This window comes from Ambystoma mexicanum, chromosome 6q, assembly GCF_040938575.1.
Source record: "Ambystoma mexicanum isolate Mex_15411 chromosome 6q, UKY_AmexF1_1, whole genome shotgun sequence".
In the NCBI taxonomy this organism is placed as follows: domain Eukaryota; kingdom Metazoa; phylum Chordata; class Amphibia; order Caudata; family Ambystomatidae; genus Ambystoma; species Ambystoma mexicanum.
In genome coordinates, this window is record NC_090937.1 from 1576871681 (window position 1) to 1576893734 (window position 22054).

General features: G+C 45.3%; 1 protein-coding gene across 1 annotated transcript in view; it reads right to left on the reverse strand.

Annotated features, from left to right (window-relative positions):
• CYP26B1 (cytochrome P450 family 26 subfamily B member 1) overlaps positions 1-22054 on the reverse strand; it is a 131579-nt gene that overhangs the window by 23139 nt on the left and 86386 nt on the right. Inside the window, exons 3-4 of the mRNA XM_069632298.1 lie at positions 2319-2594; positions 1153-1308 (exon numbers count right to left, since the gene is read on the reverse strand). Of these exons, the coding sequence (XP_069488399.1) occupies positions 1153-1308; positions 2319-2594 (432 nt within the window). The remainder of the gene's footprint in view (positions 1-1152; positions 1309-2318; positions 2595-22054) is intronic.

Here is a 22054-nt window from a genome sequence, read left to right on the forward strand (position 1 = left end):
CACTAACACCTGGATCGGGTGGTGACAGCACCAGGCCCTATCGTTCACGCCCTCACTTCACTCACACTTATAACTTGGGCCTCGGGCCATTACCACCTAATTCGGCCCAACGGCTCGGTGTTATTGTCACAGTAATGTTAATCTTTTCTTACATGTGTTTTGTTATGCTGTGTTATTAGTTAGATTAAGAGTGTGGTTGACTGCCTTACATGTTCTTTTCACTAATTACTGACAGGAACGCGTGGAGGACATCTTTCAATTTGAGAACCAGTAGCAGAGCATGGTTGTCAGAGTTCACCTAAAGGTTAGATGGTCCTCCAATCGTATTAGAACTAAAGGCAGGTCATTCCACAGTTAGGTAGGCAGGGTGGTTAAACCCCAGTCCGCCACATGCATCTTTTTAAAATGTTGGGACTGAAGTAAAAGTGTTGTTTGGGAGCATATATTGTGGCGTGGTTTCTAGTGTTGGAGGTTAAATACCATAAGCATAATGTAATCATGAAATCACCAGAACTAGTATTGCTTGCACTTTATGGTGAAAGTAAATGAAATCAACATTCTCCCCAGAAGCCTCAGAAAATGGAGAAAATGGTGATCTGGATTCTAGCTTGATTAACAGGTATTGCGCAGGGACCAAAGGCCTGTGACCAAATGGTCAGAGCCCTGCCAGTAGCGGGCAAACTAGCCCCAAAGTCTCTGTGTTGCAGTATTAACTTTTAGCTTGTTTGTCATCCATTATTCTGCATCTCACAGGCAGGACATGGAGATAGCTATTGATAATTGTGAAGTTGGATCCTGCTTACCCAAACATTGTGGAATCAGTATAGTTGTAATACTGCATTCCCAAAGTTTACAGAAGTTTCGTAGGTTGGACATTTATGTCCATGAAGTACAGAAACCTATATGAGCACCATAGGTGAGCGCTGCAGTCAATCAGTATGCTCGAATCACAGGCTGAATCCCAGGATCCGAGCCTGCGTTCCGAGCAGGCTGGGAACTGCGAGCACCAGCCCCACCATCTTGCCCCACCTCTCCTCTGGTCTCCACTACCGTCCACCCCATGGTGGTGATTAAGGGCAAGAGTGACATGCCATATCATAACAGAACTTTACATAATGAGAAACAAGACAATATCCATCAGGTCGGGATTACCTTGAGCTCTTGCATGGTCAGCTCCTTGCCATGCTCTTTGCCACTCTCAATCAAAATATCGAGCGCGTCTGCATAGTCCTTCCCCTGCGAATTCTGGAATTTCTCTCGAATGGCCTTCTCCAGACTTTTCTGCAGGGTCTCGCGAGCCCGAATTCCCTGTGAGGAAAACAATCAAAATGTAAACTTTGCAACTGCATGCATGACTATAAAATGGTCATTCGGTGAATGAGGCGAAATGACAACAAGGTTTGAGAATTTGTTGAAATGGACTCTCGAGAGACCCAGAAACAGTGCAATAGTCTTGATCAAAATGGTGCCCCAATAGTAATGAATGTTCGTCATGTGCACTGTCCATGCACACATCAACATACTTTAATATAGCACCATCGAGATGAGAATTACAACATTGAGACCATGCAATAGCTCAGGAGTGAGGAGCAGAAATAAGGTGTTCATAAATCTAATGGAAATATCTGCTGTGCTGTGTATGTAAACAGGCACAGTAAAAAAGGCCCCTCGGGGCAAAGCACCTTGTTCGTTAAAGGACAGAACAATAGGTATGGCCCAGTTGTCAAAAATCATCTAGGACTTAGGCCAAATAACTCTATACTGCCTTTCTGTAACATGTTTTGTATTCGATACAAATATGAGGACACAATAGATTGTATTCGCTTTTTTTATGAACAAATACAAGTGCATCACTAGTCGCCAAGGCTTTTGATAAGACCCACACACTTAGAAATAAAAAGCATACCATATACCATATATATATAGGATTTGTTTTTAAAGTATGATAGGTAGCGCCCAACTGATCTACACAGTGCTGCGGCTAACATTCGAACCCTTATAACTCAGCTTGGCGGCCAGAAACTAAGCCACAAGACCACAGGACCACATAATCTCTCAACATGAATCCAGAAAATGTCTAATTTTGACATTCTGCCATACAGAACATCTTTGTATGGATTCTTAGATATGAAAAGTGTTAGCCAACAACGTTATCATAAAATCTGTTTCCTTGGCAAATAATTATTTGTCCTATGCAAATTTAATAAAATTTGAACATTTCACTATATTTCGAAATATGTTCAATTCCTGTGACGCCACTTGTCATTGCATACGCTAGAGTCCCCCACTTTGTTTTTAGGACTTGAACCTTAACTTACCCTTCTGTAGCCACTGAATGGCATGTCCACAGGCAGGGAGAACACGTTCTCCACAAACTGTTGAAAGACCTGGAAGAGTTGATTGAGTTCCTCATCAGAGAGGCGGAATCCCAGAAGGACCCGGATGGCCATGCGGAAGGTTAACTTCTGGGCCTCGAAGTAGACATTAATGGGATCAGGGTTACTGCTCCACATCCTCAATGTGTCCTGGATAACTAGCTGGATCTTGGGAAGGTAACTTTCCAGGGCCTCGTGGCTGAAGATCTTGGAGAATACCTACAAAACATACAGATATACTGATATATTAGAGAGTCATTGATCCTATGTGGTTTGACACTTACTGAGCAACAGCCAGGCCGTTCAGTGCATAGTAATTTCAAAGCCAAAACACACATATATCATATACCGTATAATGTTGTGTTTACAAAAGGTGGCACAACATTTATGAAATGCTACAAGTAAGACCCAATATGTCGTTTTTCACCCATCTGGCACTTGTTATAAATAGCCCGAGGAGGAAATGAACTCCAATTTCTGATATTCAAAGCCCATCATCAGGCCAGTGTTTCAAAGTCCACAACATCATTTGAATGTAGAGACTGCCTCTGTGAGCACTTGCTTTCCGTCAGGGGGCACAATATTGGAAACAGCAGTGGCATTAATTCAGTTAACTACTTACCTGATACCATTTTAATTAAGTATAAATACTGCACAATGTACGAAATTATGAATCAATAGTACACCCTTGTTGCAATAATGTGAAATAAGCATCTATGTATTCCGGTTGTACGGTATAGTGGTGGCACTCCATTCCTACTTCAATGGACATCTATGATCAAGAGGATGGGGTAATGGGACTCTTGTTCTTTTGATATGGGTAACAGGCTGGATAGATTGAACTGAGTGAAGCCTAGATCCTGTCTATGGATCTGTTGAAATCTCTCCATGGGCCCTTTCCACAATATTTCACCTGTGACCTTACATGCCCAAACAAACTTTGATATGGGCCTGGGCATGAACTACAGACCTAGCACTAGTATCATTACTACTGCTGCTTCCAGTGCTACTATAAGCAATATTACTATTTCAGTACCAGTACTGCTCTGCTGTCAGTACCACAACTAGTAGTAGTACTGCTAACTACATTAATATTACAACTTGTACTACAATAATACAACAATATTAGTACTGGCATGATTACTACTCAGATTATTACTAAGAGTACTACGTCAATACTACTATGGCTTTTCCAATTAATTATCATAATATTAGTACTTCCAGCACTACTAGATGTATGTCAGCTAGCCTAATAGTAATTGTACTAGTAGCAATACTTCTACATGTACTACCAGTTAGTAGAACAGGTGATAGTATTACTGCTTCTCATCTTCTTCCATTAGTACAAGTCCCACAAATATGACTACTAGAGAGTGGGAGCTGCGGGACTGTCAGGCATCAGCGTCATGCTCCACACGCAGTGTCGGGTGAGGCACTGCTCCCTGGTAGTACAAAGAGGAGGGTCTTCCACTAGACAAGGAGTTGCGCCAAGCTTGTCAGTTGACCTGTCAATGTCAGGTCAACTGCCAAGTATGGTGCAGGTCATGTGGCAGGTTACACGGTCTCTTCTGTGTCTCTTTGGTCTGAGGAGAAAAAGGAGAGGCCTTGGAAATGGCATATTCCTGTGCCTTGATGTCATACCACTGGAATGTAACTTCTCTTTTCATGGGAGCGACGCAATAATAGGGGAAGGCAGCATTCTGGAAAACTTTTGAATGCAAGTCATATAGATGGATGTCTCATAATTCACGGTTGTAGCCTTCACGTCCATTAGTGGTGCATCTCGAATGCTGCCGCATGAGCCGGGAGTAACGGCACACGGCGGTGGGGGGTCATCCCGTAGCAACATATGCGGCTGAAACAGCTTAAACAGATTACGACAGAAAAGAAACAAGGCAAAGGAATGTTGGGACCACTACTCCCTTACATACAACACAAAACAGAATATACCATTATGTGGTCGTATATGGCCCACATTCTGTCATGCTGGCGGCCTCTTGGCGCATAGAAAAAAAACAGCCATTATGCAAGCTTTTAAGAACTGTAAATTCGAAAATTTCCCTAACAGTCAGCACCAGAAGGAAAAAGGTAACATTTTCCTGGCTGGAGCACTGCATTTATATTCGTATGCGTGGCTCGCTGGAGTTTGTTTGATAAAATAACATCCCTGTCCCTTTAATAACTCAGCCGAGAGGCCCAACAATAGCACTTTTATAAAGTATTCCCTACACGCTCTGACCTTCCAGCATGTCTGGACCAGGCAAGATTTTATTTTTTTCACTTTTTTCCAGGGTTGTAAAAAGAGGCAGGCACTTTGTGACCGTAAAAACAGAACAGATATAAAATATATGTATATCATTTTTACTGCACTTTGAAACACTGAGGGGATTTCTGAACTTTGACTAGCGTTTATTTTAAAACAAAGTGGTATTATGCAAAATGACACATTGTCTCCCAAATATAGCATGTCGATGAAAGGGAGTCTGGAGTAAGAAGAAACATGGATGAGGAAGTGGAAAGAAAATTCACGCCCCACCAGCAATATCGGCCAGCGTAAACTTTGTGCATAATGAAGACGTGGTCACGGACTGGCTGTTACAGTGTTTCGCGAAGCCAGGGCAAAACATTTGCATAGGCTCAGGGGCGGAACTGTGCAACCAACAGTAGGCTTGAGAACTCTCCTTAAAGTTTATAGATAGAAGAGCCTAAAGGTTGTTTCTTATTATGACTGCAAATGAAAGAAAACAAGTTCATGTTCAAGCCAATAATCAAAGGACAAACTATTGACTGAACTGAAATGTGAATACAATTTAACACCATTTCCCAGGTCCTTGGTGAAATTCGAATCCACTTTGTGCCTCCATGGCAGTGCAGGAGTGGCAAATATCGGTTCCATGTGTTAATGTCCCAGCAGAAATATTGCGATACAAAAATATCGCCATATTTTTGCTGCGATATTGAGCCATGGACCCTGCGGGGGACACCCCCGCAACCCCTGCATTATTTTTAAATGTGCGGGGACAACTCTGCAACCCCCGCTCCCACAAATTATCCCCCCCAAAAATATCGCCTATGGCGAGTCAAACGACCATATGTACAGCAATATTTTTGTTGGGGATAATATGTAGGGATACCCAAATATCCACATGTTCCCAAATGGATTCAGAAAAAAAAAAACTGTAACTGGTTGGCTGGAATTTCCACGAAGGAAAAACAGGACCAGGTTGCCTCAACATCCATGATAATATTGCTATGAGACACCAAGAATATCACTGACACCATGTACCCTTTCCTAACGTTTCAAAGCACCCTTCTTTAGAGAGGACGGACTGTTCCTAGCCACATAAGTGTCAATTTCTGAGGCATTCCCCTTCACTTCTTTTATATAAATTATCATCAGGATCTCCAGATGTTTTGGACTACAACCCCCATCAGCCTTAGGCAGCATAGTGAATGGTGAAGATTATGGGAGTCATTGTCAAAACATCAGCAGAGCCTCAAGTTGCAGACTTCTGCTCTAATGGATGCCTTAAAGGAGCCATATATCTCATCCTCATTTTGGTCTCTTATGCACCATGAAGTTGTTATCTTTTGATTGTTTTGGCGCTATATAAAACAGTGATTTAACATGATTAAAATGTACTGACCACGGACAGTAAGCTATTGCCATAATTTATTTTCCAAAGCAGGCTCATCTTCCTCCTCCTCAGAGATAAGCTAGGCCAAAGGATCCCTCTCCTCCGGATCCTTCTGAGACATCTCGAGGGCAAATAGAGTAGGAAGCCTTCGCGTATTAACACACCCTATACTTTCTTCCCATAAACAAGAAATTACTCTTTACAAAATAAGCGGGCCGGTGCGTGTGTGTGCCCAACGTGCTAGTGTCCTTGCCTCTAACCTGACCCGAACCAGGTATGTCACACTCGCACTCCATCTCATCAAACACATGGCCCCCTAAAGTCTGCACGGGCACACTCGGACCACTAACAATGATGCCTCACAGACATTTTTTGCAATGTCTGTGGGGATATAGCATCAATTCTCTGCCTTTCCTTTTGGGCTTTGCATAGCTCCCTGCTACTTTATCAAATTGCTCAAGATCGAACCAGAATTACTCAGGGCAGTGGAGTCTGCTTGATTATTTATTTGGACGATATTCTCATCATGAGCGGAATGGTGTTGGTCGCTCATTCCCATTTAGCCGTTTGGTTACTACAGTCACTGTGCTTTCAAATACATTTACAGAAAACAGGTCTGGAAATATCCAAACAATGCTATTTCTAGTGTTTTAGTCGTAGCCCGCAGGTTAACCCCTAGGACAGTTAACATGCATCAAGAGGGAGCACAACAGGGCTCTCAGGATGTCAGTCGTTTTGGTCAGACATCTAGTCAAGTTGACCGGCTCCTTTCATCATCCTTTCAAGCCATATTCCCAGGTCTTCTTCACTACAGGACGCTGCAGCTCCTAAAGATTCAGTCAGTAAGCCATGATCTAGGTTAAGCCATTGGGTCTCGTTTTCCACAGACTCAAGAGAATAATTGCTCTGGTGGGTAAAGCACAGAGAGGCATGGCATTCAAGGGTTATCTTCACTACCTCCCCAGTCTTCATTTAGAATCTGAAAGTTGAAGGGGTTAGGGCATGACCTGGCCATCTCATTCTGAAATGTTTACCTCCAGCACTGCACTAAGGTGTAAGTGGAATATCTACAGGGATGCCTCAATCTTGCAGCTGACTGGTGCTCTCACCAGTAGGTGGATGCGAGCAATTGGAGACTGCACTCTGTTTCTCCAGCTTCAGAGCCTCTGGACCTATTCAGGGTTGACCTCTTTGCATCCTGGCTAAGCCTCCAGATGCGGGTTACTTTAGCTGGAGGCCAGATCCTCTTGGTAAGGCACTACACCTTTCCCCATTGAAAATGATTATGTACACCCTCCAGCACGGCACGATGTTGGTACTCATAAGCCTCCTCTGGAGGAGACAGCCCTAGTATCTGTTGGCATGCATGTTGTGAGGAATTGGGCTTTTTTGAAATGTTGGAAGAAATAGAATGACGGCAGATCAACCTCAGAAAATGTGTGCGGCTACTCTGCACACGTTTTCCTATGCTCGCCGCACAACAAACACATAGTCAAGTGTATCCCTGTCAAATTTAGCTGGAATGTGATAGCCACAGGTACATCAAAGCATCTCAGGAAGGGGGAAGGCAGCACCGTCCTACTGCCATGTCCAGTCTAATTAAATATCAAAGGCACCATGGATCCGCCCTGTTCTATTGTCAAAGTTCTGAGTGTTGGCAGCGCATACTGATGAGAGCTAAGGGAAACCAAGCCTGTGAAGCAGCCTGGTCACAGAGCTAGCAAAAGGGACAGGAAACTAACAACTCTTTGATAACTATGTGTCAACTTGAATCTAGCTCCCGCCCCTGTAAGAAGGGCAGTGAATGTCATGTCTGGGCCAACTTCCGCCAGTGAATGAAGGCCAGGATTTCCAAGATGGAAGCAAGATCCCTCCCATAAACACCTCCCAGGGAACAGAGGGAGATGCCGACCTCAGAGGACCCGTCCAGCAGCTCCAGAACCGGTACCCAGCCAGTTCACAGTGTGCCCTGTTAGGTTCTCCCAGGAAGTTCTCCTAGGTGCCAGAGAGTCTCTGACCAAATGACAAGTTCGTTGCCTGCAAACACTCTTCTCAGCTTTGGGCCGTCCGCCTTAAAGGATGACAAAAGCCATGGGAAGAAGCTAGGAGGAGTGCCACAGCAAGTCTCAACTAGGGTCCATCTTTTAAGGACATTTATGAGGCAGTCTAGCCCTCGAACCGTGACCGGTTGCACCATTGACTTTTGTCACGCTGCAGTCTGAACTGCCTGCCGCCTTATACCCGCAGTTGTTTCCCACCTGGAATTCTGTCACAGGAGCTGCAAAGTGTCCTGGAACTGACTCGACACTGTCGAGCATCAAGATCATCTCAAGCACCAGGTACATTGTGGTTCTCTCCTCTTGGTCCTTCTCCGAAGGCTCCTATTGACATTTACAACCCCTTGTTCCCTTGGTTCTGAAACCAAATAAGCTTGAAAAGTTAAGACTAATTGCTTTACCGACTACTCTCCTGTCAGCATCGAGAGTGCATTCCTTTCCTTCGTGAAACTGTCTGTCCTCTGTGTTCCTTTACAGGGTGAACTGTCTGTTGTAATAACAATTAAGAAGATATTTGTATACAACCTTGACTGGACACTGGACAGTCCCTTTTATAATTGGGTAAAAATTGTATGTTTGCTGTGTTGCAACTAACTAACGATCCACCACCTTGCAGAGTTAAGTCTGCCGTTCCATCCATGATACCAAAATTGGACAAGGAGGTTTATAATTTACTTGCTTTGTCAATCTGTTTGCATCCATTCTGGTGTACTAGAGGTATGTGGCTGATTGATGGTTTAGAAACCAATATTCATCCCGGGACCACTGGAGCTCCGGAAGTTGCTTCGTCACACTTGTGGCCATGGCACCTCCATTTCTTCTTCAACTCTTCCCAGATCTTCTGTTGAACCCATTTCAGCACCCACAACCATTAGGCTTAGAGGGGTCCCTGCAGTGGAAGCCTGATTGGTTTTAGGGAACGCTGGCATTGAGGGCATTTAGGGAGTAAAATTACACTCACAACCAACATTCCTTGGCCCATTTTAGAATCTGATCGTATGATGTTGCCTGCAGGGCATGGGTACGCCAGTGCGCTCTAGCGTGTCTGTATCCCATTCATGCCAGAAGGAATATATAAGTGGTAAATTTGTTTGGGTGGCTTGGATTCTTCCCTTTGTTACTGTGGCATTATGTATCCGTTCCACGGGCAACACCTGGGGGTAACGGACCAGGGCCCCAATTAAGGGCCCAAGAACGGGTACGTAAGGCCATTAGCACCCATCCCAAATGCTGGGACGGGGATAATTTAAATATATTCCTTACGGTGTCCCAATCGCAGAAGGAAAATTCTATTACTGGAGCCCCTCGTCCATTTCCATGGTGGCCTCTGGGAGCTAGGGAGGAAGGAGCAGCGAAATGAGGTAATTGGGGAGTTGGGAAGAGAGAAAATATGTTTAATAACGAGGGCAGAGGTTTGGGGGGAAGATGGCGGCAGGGGGAACCAGCCGTCAGGCACCATGGAATGTGGGTTGAGATCATCAGGTTAGGCCCGCGATCCAAGCCTCCTGATTGGCTGGCTCCCCCCACCAGGGTGCTAATGACTATTAATTAATAGAGATCGGCTCTCACTTCCAGGCATACTCTGATCTAGGGATGACCTTTTGAGCTAACATCCTCTCATCTGCAGATTGTTGAAAGAAATCAGAGTATCTCAGCTCCTCCTTCTCCCAAGTATTCTTGCCTTTGAAATGTTAATTTACTGTTGTATATGTTGAGGGATTGGCCACCCAGCCCAGATTTTTCCCTCAAGGCTTTATCCACCAAATTGGTGATGTTGATGCATCTAGTGTCCTTAGGGCGACATTAGGGTGTTAGATCTTGTCCTCCTGATGGGAAAAGATCTCACATTCACTGTAGGATTAAATCTGGGTCAGCCGTTATCTCCTTTCCATCATTCCTGGATTTTCCCCAAATGTGTGGGTTGTTCAGTGACTCTGTACTTAAGAGGCCAGGACCTTGGGTGTCATAGGGCCTCATTACACGGTAGGCGGTAAGGGTTTACCGGTACCGGTATTTTACCGGTACCGGTAAACCCTTACCGCCTTACTACGAGGTCCCTTTGCGGGTTGGTACATTAACGCCTGCTTTTAGCAGGCGTTAAAAAACGAACCCGCAAAGGGACCGGGGTGCTAATTACGGTACCACAATTTGCGGTACCATAATTAGCGCCTTCCCCATTCCCATTATGCCCTATGAGGCAAAAATGGGAATGGGGAAGGGCAATGGAGGAAGGAGGAATTACTGCCTTCCCAACCTTGGAATAGGGCGGTAATTCCCCTTTCTTCCAAGGTGGTACCGGTAAATTACTGGCATGAACCATGGCGCTAATAGCGCCATGGTTTACCGCCTACCGTGTAATGAGGCCCATAGTATCCGTGGATCAGCTGTTTATATTCAGGCATGGATTAATGATGTCTTATTCTGTCTGGGCTCATTCGAATGGGGGGGGGCAAGGTTTTCTGGTCAGGGCTTGGCATGATGACATTCTTTGTTTTTCCAACTGGTCTAATGCCAGGACGTTTAATCGATTTCATTGTAAGCTTTTTGTGTACGCTTTTCAGTCTGTTGGACTGTGGCGGAAAGTCTTTGAACATGTATAATAATATATTATAAAGCCTCCAATGCATGCAACAGAAAGTCGTGTAATCCTAACTTGGGAGAAAGAGTAAGGATTCTAATAATTGCATGGAGATGAGTATTATCTCCCCGCAGTATACACTCCTACTAATGCTTTGTTTGACTCTTCTGACAAACAGATTCTCGACAGGCCAGACGTTCTACTGACAGTGGTTCTGAATCCTCTGATAGGTCTATCTGGTTTTGGACAGTTTTGGTAATACTACTCCTTTTTTCCACAAGGTGTGCTGGAGATTGTGGAAGGATTTGTAGTAGAAAAGAGGAAGGACTATCCAGTTTAGAGCCTTTAATATGGATTGATGGACTGCGAATGGTGTTAAGGCCATGTGCTAGGAATGGGAGGGGCGGTGGATGTTGTAGTCTTTTCTTTTATTGTTCTTACCACTGTGAAGCAAATAAAAGATTGTTATGCATAATAACCACCTGCGTGCCATTAACAGAATCCTAACACACCACCACAAGTTAGGAATAGTCGACATTTATGTTACTTTATGATACACTAAGATTGCACCAAATTTTCAATGGGTTGGAAATGGTGGATTAGCATGAAAAAGCATGCAGCACCAATAGTGCATGCGTTAGCAATACTTTTTGCAGAAAAGACAGTGTTATGTTATATTACTGGGATTTAAAAAGCAGATGACAATTGTATGTTCACCAGATACTCTGGATGCTCTGAAAGTGAGAAGGGATTAGGTTAAAGTAAGATACAAGATAGCTTTGCTACTGTGTTGATGCATGCAGAGTGGAAGTAACCGGGGCTATGAGTGTGTGTCTGTTGCTTTGAACTTTTTGTCCAAGGGACAGCGCATTTGTTTCCAAGGTGGAACCTGATGAGTGCATGGTGCTAGGATGCACTGTCTGAGGCGCTTTAAGGGTGAGGGTTCTATGTTAGTTGGTTATAGACGTGTAGTGTTCTATTGTATGAAGGGCGATAGGAGGGGATTTTTTCAATGATGTGTGCATACAAAGTACTTAGTATGTTAATGTTGTTAAAGTATATTTGTACCCCGCACTATCACCACCGGAGTAGTCCCCTGGCGCTCTGTGGTTCTGAAAAAGGAAGGGGGGGGGGGGGTGAGTTAGTGGGAATGAGTGGGAAAAGTGCAAGAGAGCAGTGATGTGCCATTGGCAGCCTCAGCCCGGTGGGTCCGTTGGCTGGGTTTGGGTTGCTTTCCGTTCGGTAGACATCATGTGTTGTTGTGCAAGTCTATGTGTGGTTTGCTTTGTTGTTGCGGTGTAGTGAAGTTTGTGCGGTTTGTTTTGCTAGAGTTGTTGGTGTGTATGTTTAGAGTTTGAGAGGTGTATGCAGAGGGTTGAAATTGTTAGTGGGTTGGTTATTGACATCGCCGTTTAGAGGTGCAGTGCTAAATATCTATGTTCTTTCTAGATGTGGCACGTGAAAAATACCTGCATTTCTATCTAGATTCGGCACTGGCTAACATTAAAAATGTCATCCAAGTGTGGTACATACTAACATTCGCAATTTCATCTAAGTGTGGCACATGCTAACATTTGCAATTTCATCTATGTGTGGCACATGTTATCATGCACATTGCTATCTAGATGCGACGCGGGCTAAAGATCACAATTTCATCTAAGTGTGGTGCAGGTTAAAGTTCACCATTTCATCTAAGTGTGGCGCTGTGGAGATTCTATAACCGGACCCGCCTCCCCCCCCTCAGTGCACAGGTTGTGTGCCGTGATGTATTTACAGTTAGCGTTTGAGGTAGATGGATTTTGGTGCAGCTATTGTTACCCTATCTTAATCAAATCAATGGTAAACTTGATTTAATTGACTCACCATGCAAGTGGGAGAATTTGAGGCTTTCAAAGTGCACTTTAAACCAACCAAGGGGTGGACTGGAGGAGCAGCTCTGAAGAGAGTCAAGGACCAGAGGGGCAAATACCAGAAGGACACCTAACCACAGAGGTTTGCCTCTACTGAAGTTTTACTTCAGTCAATTCTTTGTTTTAGCTATTAAGAGGTTCTTGTAAGCAGAGTATTGCACTCGAGTAAAACCAGGAAGAAAAGGACATATGAGGAGGCATACACAATTAGAGGGTGTGGTTTAGTTATTTACCAACCCACCGACTGGCAAATGCCATTTTGGTCCCCATGGCCATTCCCACCCACCACCAGCTCCTTCCTCCCTGCCCAAAACAAATCCTCCTGGGATGTCTTTGAGCTAGCTGTTCAAAGCAATACCATCAAACATTGCCTGTCTGTCTTATTTCGAAGCATTCTGCTGAGTTAAGAGTTAAAGGATTAATGGCAGCTGTAAAGGTGCGACAGGTTTAATAAAACATGTCTTAAATAAGTGGTTGAGGACACTTGTTTATGTCTATTGCAGTGAATTCCTGCTTAAACAAACATTGACAAAGTCAACAGTTTTAGCTTGTGTGCAGGTATTAGAGGTCGCCAATGCTCATCAGTAAGCAAGGTCACCAGCGGTCCGAACCATGAGTGAAGTCAATGGGTCAAAGCCGTGGGAAGGTACAACTGTGGTCAGCATACATTGCAACCATGGACAGGGGTATAAAACACAAGGGGTGCCACAGACACATTCGGTCACTCGTTTCCCAGACAAGGGTACATTAGTGGGTACAAAGAGGATAGGGTCGATAAAAACCATGAGAACAAGAAATCTTCACGGATACAACACTGATTTGACCAGGGACCACAGAAGACGGTAGCTCAGATCGTTCGTGGAAACATCAGGGGGCCATAGCAAGGGACCCCGAGACTACCAGTCACATGAAACCACCACAGTGTCACGAGAGAGCGCAGGTAGAATGAAGTCACAAACCTCAACGTGCCCAACGCAGTCACAGAAGTGAGCGATACATAATTTCTCATCTACTAAAGTGCTACTTGGTAGAGGCGTGCCATCATGTCACCAGCACCTTACCCAGTTAAAGTCGCAGTAATTGCTGTCCTCGTGCTGGCTGGGCAGACCCAGGCAGAGCAGCGGTGCCTTACGCATGATGGGGAAAGACAGCGAGAGCAGTGCTGAGAAGAGATAATAAGGCCTTGCAAGTCATCGTGAAAGCAGTGGGGCTAAATAAAAGAGCGCAAGCAGCGGCGCGAGCACAGCCATGATTAGAGAACACCGGGCTGGTGGCCCAGTTGAAGATGTAATTTGAGGAGAATAGCATTGGGCCACATAGCCGGTTTAAAGCATCTATAACGTGTCCATGGCAGATTGCCGGGATGGTGTCATGGACAACAAGGTGTGTTAAAAGCAAAGTGTTCAGGGTGTGCCTGAAAGTAAGGTGAGCCATGATGGCACAGACTCTCTTTTGGAGGGAGTTATAGAGGTTCACCATGTTAGAGAAAGCCTATCTTCCATGCCTCTTCCTGCTTATCTCATGGTTTCCAAAAGTGTATCATTTCCAGATATCAGTGTTTTCCTCGATTAATACACAAAGTTTTCTTGGATGAATTTGGCTCCATGGCCCTGAAGGGCCCTACGGGTTATGCAGAAGGCTTTGAAATTCATATTTTTCTTTACCAGTGGGGCAAAGCATCTCAAAGCAGCAGTTTGTACTGGGTGAAAATAGCTTCATATTTTAAGTAGAAAAATCCCTAATCACAAGTGCCAAAATTAGCACCTGCTAAAACATGTAGTAAACAGCATAATCACTCGTGCCTATAATTCCACTTTGAGTTTGAGGAATACTATATGTCCCATTGATTTCGCACCATGGACTGAAGTACTACTGTCTTGAGATATATATGAGGGGAAAATAGGGGTAGGCAATTCACAAAGATGATCACATTGTGGCAATGTCTGAGACAAAGCTTTCCATCCACATTGTGAATTCACATGCACTTATTTGCAATTGATGGTGTTGGGGCATTAGCCCTCATGAGCTGTCTTACAGTATCACCAGGTGCTTCTGTTAGGTCCAAAAAGATGACTGTCCTTTCCATGTATATAGTTCACACAGCAGGGAGCTGTTATTGGGTTTACACCACCTCACGGCTCTAAAACAGTGACAGCGGAGACCTAGAGAGACCTGCCTCAGTGGCTCACAGAGACCTAAAAAAGAGGACTATATTTTCTTCTAAGGGTTTTTAGTCCTTTCGTAACTGAATATGGCATTTACAAAATGTTTTCTCATTCGTCCTTTTCTATCAATGTTCACCATTTGACAACCAAGCAGTTTTGATCTGACAGGGGGGGCAATAAGGGGATCAGGACATATAGCTAACAGGGTAGTTGCTTTAAAAGACCATCATGGCCTTCAAGTGGCGTCAGCCTGACTGGAAATATTCTGGTTCACAAATATGGAGCTACTGAAGCCGGTAGGCTGGGAGCACAGTGGAGTCAGCACAAGGCTTTGATGGGGTCGGCTGTCCGGCCGGCGCATATCAATTAATGATATGCCACAATCAACTTTGCAGTATTGAAGGAGGTAACAGGGATTGCAACACAATCTAAATTGGCAAATTAGGAACGCAGGGTCTTGCACCGAAGCTTCAACAATAAACAGCCCTTTCCTCTTTACATTACTTTCCCTTACCCTGTTTCTCCTATAGTTGGTACCACTGTATTTCCCCCTACACCTGCCCCTTTATCCCTTCTTCTCAGTCGGTGCCCGAAATCCCCTGACTTGGACAGGAAATGTCTATTTTAAGACGAGACGAGGCGTTTTGAGGCTACTAGGGTGATAATTTGGCAATGTATGCGCATATAGTAATATAACTTCAAAGAAAAGATTACTTACTTTAGTGTAGACCACTTCCCACCCCATTTGACAGTACTGAAACACCTTTGGGGGACAGCCCCACATTTGCACAATTGGCCAGAGTGCATGTTTCCAACTGACGCTAAGGGAATCTTAGAAAAGCCATTCATAATATTTCTGCTGAAACATTAACAGTGGTACAAAAACCTGAAATCACGGGCGCTTTTGGACCTTGAGATCCTTGGGCGCCCACACGTTGCCGGCCTGTCCTGTGTCTGGCTTGACACATGTTTCCAGCCCTTCGCCCCCCCTGAGCATGTGCGGTGTAAGCACTCGCACGCACTCCTGTCACCAGCACACAGAAACCGACTTCAGCGCTCTCTTCGAGGCCTGCTCCAAGACAGGAGCTTGCAGTGCCACTGAAGTGTAATGTTCACGTCAACGTGGATGAGGAAGTGCAGCCGCCCCCACGCCCTCGGCATGGTGCTGTTTACCCACAGGAGAGCCTCAATCTGAGCCAGCTGTTCCAGCTTCTCTTCAGAGGCGGGCGAACACACATGTGGGCATGGTATGGCATGTTTGCCATCCCGACTTGCATACATCTGCCTTTCTTTTCAGATTGTTGCTTGTTCCATGCCAAGACTTTTGGTGGAAGATCCGGTTTAATATTCTGCTTTAAGACTGTACCCCTATCGGTATGTGAGAAGAGCTCAGATTGAATCCTTGCGGTGACAGAGTGACTGGGTAAATAAGTGAGGGGACAGAAAGAGATGGGACGGGTAAGGGATGAGTGCATTAGGAAAGACGCACTAAGCACTTGAACCCACAACATGGCCAGACATCGCCAGGCGGTCACAACATATGGCCTAACAGTTTCTCGTGTGGTTACACACTACTATTGTCGCAACAGTGACCTTGCTGTCCTCACGCTTCTCCACTAACCATTCACCGTCTCTTCTAAAGAGGCCCAAGTACCAAGTGGCCATGGCATGGATGAAACCATGGTAATAAGGTCCAACAACATGGCAAACAATGGCTTCCCCCAGGGCTAAAAATCTCACTCTTCCCCAAGTCCTGTGCAACCATCCCAGTGCCTTCTTAACAGATCTGCGCCTCTTAGCATTCAGATGAAGGCCTAAAACATGCCTAGTAGTCCTAAACCTACTAGAAAGATGTACCCAGACACCTTAGCTAGCATCAGGGCATATGATGGTGCGCACATAGGAATGCCTACCACCTACTACAGCCTACTTGAACAGAATGTAATAGTGCACTCAGGAAGATAATGCACCGTATGCAACTCTCAAATCCATTCAGTGTATTTTTTATTAATTGGGATCTGTGTATTTACAACCACCATCTTTTGGATCCGGGTCTACAAGCTATTATTTCATGGTTTTGTGCCGTGTTCACTTTTCTCTCCCTCAGTAAATGATCCCCTAGGCAAAATTCAAAATTGGGAGCTCGGTTTTCTGCGTGTCATAGCAAGTGTTCACAGGTGCAAAGCCAGTACAACAGGTTTCACCAAAGAACAGTAGAACATCGGTAATAAACTTGAAGCGGCCATCAATAAATTACAATGATTCGGTTTGAGCATAACATTGTTTAGATCATTATGAATGAAATAGGGTGGGAAACATTGATGAATATAGAATAGACTTCGTCTGTTGTTTCTGACCTATGTGCGTTGACAACAGTGTGCTCTATGTAAATCCCTGGAGTTTGAATAGTAAATTAACCATGTGAAGAAATTGATGGACAGTGACAGAGATTTCCACTTTTGATGTGATGCTGTTTCTGTAGCGTAATGTAGAGGTGAAAATAGGATTTGTCAGAAAGAAGCCACATATTTGGCTATCACAAAGAAGAAACTCAACAGCAAGTTGTTAGCGGAGGGACTCAACTCATGATTGCACTGGAGCACAGGAGGAGTCAGACTATTTCCATTAAAGGTTGTACGTTCTGCATCAGGGTCTCCTGTTCCACCAAGAGCTGATAAAGTAAACAGCGACTGCTGATTGGAAAAGTTATCTTCTGAGCTGTACTTAGATTTGATGCACTAGGGATGGAGAGGGAATCGTATATGTATGTTAGTTAACATGTACATTTGTAAAGCAACAAAATACCAGAGGTCTGGCCTGTAGCTTTGCATGTCATTGGTTAAGGCACTACTGAACCTGGGTATTCAGCAAGGAGTAGCATAACATTGCATACATTATTGCTCATAAATAGCAACAAATTAAGCGGTAGTCCAACAGCTGGACTGTAAGATTAGGGAAAAACCATAAGTAGATGCTTTGTGTGAGGTTTTGGTGTGCTGTGTGCAGTGGATATCTTCAACACTAGGCCAGGCTGGTGGGCATGGCAGCCTTAAGCGAGTGACTATATTAGATGTGTGCAAGCTCATTAGTGTTTCATCAAAGCAGAAGGGGGCTATGTTCACGTTCCTGTCCTCTCAAAGTACAGTGACAAATGTACCTGTACCCCAATGGACCAGGTACAAAGCCTATGATGTATGGTCTTGTTCTTAAGATGGCTTTATTTGGCACTCATTATGCTTATATGAATGACATCTGAATGACACAAGGCCTAGTAAAATCGTTTGTTTTGTCCTCCCTCGGTCTTCCCTCCTTTCTCTTGACGCACCTAGAAACACTTGTGTACAGGCACGTTATAAATGACTCATCATATCATATCATATCTAAGAAATTATTATTGGAAGCTCAGGATCTAGGGCTCTAGGTTAAAATCCTAGCCCCAGATCACATAGTGTGTGCAAAGTGCTGGGCCCGGACTGTGACTCAAGATGTACAACTCTAAGTACAGGGCAGTAAATAGTGGAACATGACACCTCCAGTGTATCAAACCACCTAAAAGGTAACTCTGAGAATCACTGTTTCTCATCTGGTTAATTCTAGAAAACACCTTGATTTAACCATGCTTCACGCAGTCTTAACAGCATCCTCTTCTGGACATGCCAAAAGGGGGACCAGCCTCCAAAGAGACCTTCAAAACAGACCATCCTCTTTATTGTGGAGTCTACTGGTGAAAAGATCAATCTGCCAAGAGCACAAGATGTGTAATTGAGGGATTCGTGGGACAGCCACTGAGCAAGGAAGCCAGAGGATGATGAAGTTAGTAAACAAGTGAGTGAGTTAGAGAATGACAGATACTCGATAAATGTCTACGATTGAATAGTTTGTTTAGTTAGTCAGTGCCAATTTACTGAAACAATAATTGGAAGGTCAGTGAGTGGTTGAGTGAGGCAGCCACTGAGTGACTGAGTTCATCAACTGAGAAAGTGAGTGAGTGAACAAGCAAATCCTTGACTCAGCAAGCGAGCAAGAAAAGGAGTGAGTACGTCAGCAGCAAGTGAAACAGTTACTGAGTCAATGGATAAGGAGGCAATGTGTGACAAAGTTAGTAAGTCTGAGAACAAATGAGTCGATGAGCATGGGAGTTATTGAGCAAAGGAGGCAGGAAGCATGGTGGCATGGGGCAAGGAGGCAGTATGGGGCTAAGCATGTTGGTGAGAAAGCAGCTATATGTTGGGGCGGACGTCTGTGGAAAAGTCTGCCGCTGAGTTAATGAGTGGTGAACTACTTTAAGATGCAGTGCTGTGTTTGAATTTGGCGCTTAATAATGGTGTAAGCCTCCATCCTTATGCAGAACAGGTGCAGCACTGGCAGTAGCATTGCAAGCTCCCCTGGCAATCTGCAACATGTCTCCACCCTGACTCCACGCTTATTCAGCCATCAGTCTCTGCGGTGGCTGCCAAGAAGAGTAGCAGTTAGTGCCAACTGCAGACGGTTTTGGCCTGCCCACTGTGCCCAGTCCCCCTTTCCTTACACACCCCTACCACGTGAAGCCGGTTGCAATGCCATGAAGCCATTGCCAGTTGCAAGCAACCCCAAGGGACTTGTTTTACATTCAAGCAGTTAACGTAAGTCTCGGATTTATGGGGTAATCGGTTCAAGCAGAACCGCAGTACAAAAAGCTGCATTCATGCCACCCACCTCTCCACCAGTGCCAAGAATGCCATTTCGAAGAATCATTTCCCAGCGGCCCCTGAGCAGAATCTTATGCAAACTTGCAAGTGGGGAGGGTGGTTGGTGGAGAGGCTGCAAGCGAGCGAATCTAAAGCACTTACGATGGCTGTCAATTGACAGCTGAGGAAAACCTTCTGTTTGTAAGCAGTGTCGACGTCATGTGACGAGGGACGTCCTGGCCATCATATTTTTGGTGCACCGTGCTAACAGCTTGTCACTTTTAAAGCAGCCTAGTACTGCGTTTTGGCAGTGTGCGCTTGGGGGCCGCACAGTTCGTGGTGGTGGGCCACTGATGTATTGGCATTTATTGAAATAACGAGATTTGTTGAAGGGCCACTTACTGTGAAGCCGCATTGACATATCAGACAAGAGGGCTATTAATATCAAATGCTAGGAGGGAATATGTCAGGCCATGCATGTCATGGGACTCACTCAGACATAGTGTCAGGTATTTTGTCTGTGATCTGTTGTTCACAGGCAAGAAAGACTGATATCAAAAGCTTGTCGGCCAAGTCCCAGTCGCTCTCCACGTAGCTAGCCAGAAGAGGGGGATCCTGGGTGCAGGGGAAACAGGTAAGTGTGTTTGTAAGTGTGGGGTGGTGCAATGTATGTGTCAAGAAAGGGGGCTGGTGGAGAGTGATGCACCAATCCCTCATACATATCTCTGCTTCCAACCTTTAAACCTCCCACTTGCAGATGTAATTTCTGCATCTCGTGATCTTCTCAGGTGCCCCGAATGCTGACCTCTAACTATCTTTTTCTCTCCCATAGCTATTGTTTCGATCACTGGGCATGGTATGTTATTTGAATGTTCAGAGCACAACGTATGCCATCCATGTAGTCTCTTGGTTCTGGCTTAAAGAAGTTGGGCACAAGAGCATCCGACATTCCTCGGTCATTCTGTTGTTTCCGAATGAATTTGAGAGGCCCAGTGTCAAGATGAAAACGGATCTACCATCTGACCTCGACTTCCAGATACGCGGAAGGGTTAAAAAGTATAGAATGAGTGCAGCACAATTGTGATTCTGTGTGTAATGGATAGGTATGTTTTGCAGCTGGGCGGACTTCCCTGTGTTCCTTACTTTTGGGAGGACTAGCAGCTGGTGAAGGCTAAAGGGCATGGGTGAGACATGGTCCAAATGGTGAAGAACCGCTGAAAGTCGAGCGGCTGAGTTCTGGACTCCTTAACCCCTTAAGTGCCAAGGACGAGGATGATCGTCCTTTTTTCATAGACTTGCAAAACAGCATGGCTGTTAAGAAATTTCAGAAGACTTAAATAGTCCTATCCTAAAAATTGTTGCCCATTAAGCAATAACAAATACGCAAAGGAGAGCTTTACAGAGGTATACAAAAATACAGATGCATAACAGAGTGCTTTGCAGAGGCTACCCTCGGCCTCCTCTTCTCCTTCCCTCATCTCTGACTGGCTTTCTGCTATCAAGAAATGGTGTGCTGCCAACGATCCCTGCCTTAATGCCAGTAGGACCGAGATTCTACTCATCGGCACACCCACTCCCTCCTTCCCTGCAGCTCTCTGGCCGGCCTCTCTTGACCCTCTTCCTGCTCCTACCTGCAAGGGAAAAAACCTCGGGGTCATCTTCGACTCCACACTCTCCTTCTCTCCTCACATTTCTGACGTTTCCAAGAAGTCATACTACCAGCTGCACCTCCTCAGAGGTATCCTTCCTTTCCTCTCCTTCCCCCAGAAGCTCACTGTCTCCAGAGCCCTGGTTCTCTCGAAGCTGGACTACTGTAACAGCCTCTATCTAAATCTTCCTGCCTCTACTCTCCGCCCTCTGCAACTCATCCAGAACAAGACTGCGAGACTTGTCCTTGGCCTCAAGCCCAGGGACCGTATCTCCCCAGGACTGAAATCACTACACTGGCTCCCTGTGGCTGCGAGGAGTAAGTTCAAAACCCTCTGTATTGTCCACAAGGCCTTCTGGGGCCTGGGGCCACAATACCTTCAACTCTCCCTTCCTAAATATCTTCCTTCTTGAGCACTTCGCTCATCCGCCTCCAACTCCCTCAGGGTCAGCCGCTTCTCCAAGCAACGAGTTGGGGGGAGATCTCTCTCCGCAGCAGGGGCCTCCCTCTGGAACAGCCTTCCTGCCTCCCTGAAACTTGAGGAGAACCATCTCCAGTTCCGGAAACACCTCAAAACCTTTTTCTTTGCTTCTGCTTTCTCTCCCCCTCTCCCATGCTAAATCACTGAAACTGTACTGAATCAGCAACTGGGCCACTCACCATTCTCGGTCCTTGGCCCAGCCACTCTGCCCTGCACTGCCTTCCTGGCAACCCCTGCACTGCGGGACTGTCTCTGTATCCCTACAACCCCCCCTCCCAGCACTTGTCTGCACTAATCTTGCACTTGCCACCAGCTGGCCCTTATTATTTATCTTGTTCGTTACTAATCCTGCACTGCACTTTCCCCTCGCCCTTTCCCCCTCGCACTTTTCCCGTCCCCCCGACCCATGCACTTGCGCGATCTGAATGACACCTGGCCTAGTAGGATCGTTGTCTGTCTCCCCTTGTTCCCCCCTCCCTGCCTCGTCGCGCCTTGTAACACTTGTGTATAGGCGCGTTACAAATGCCATATCATA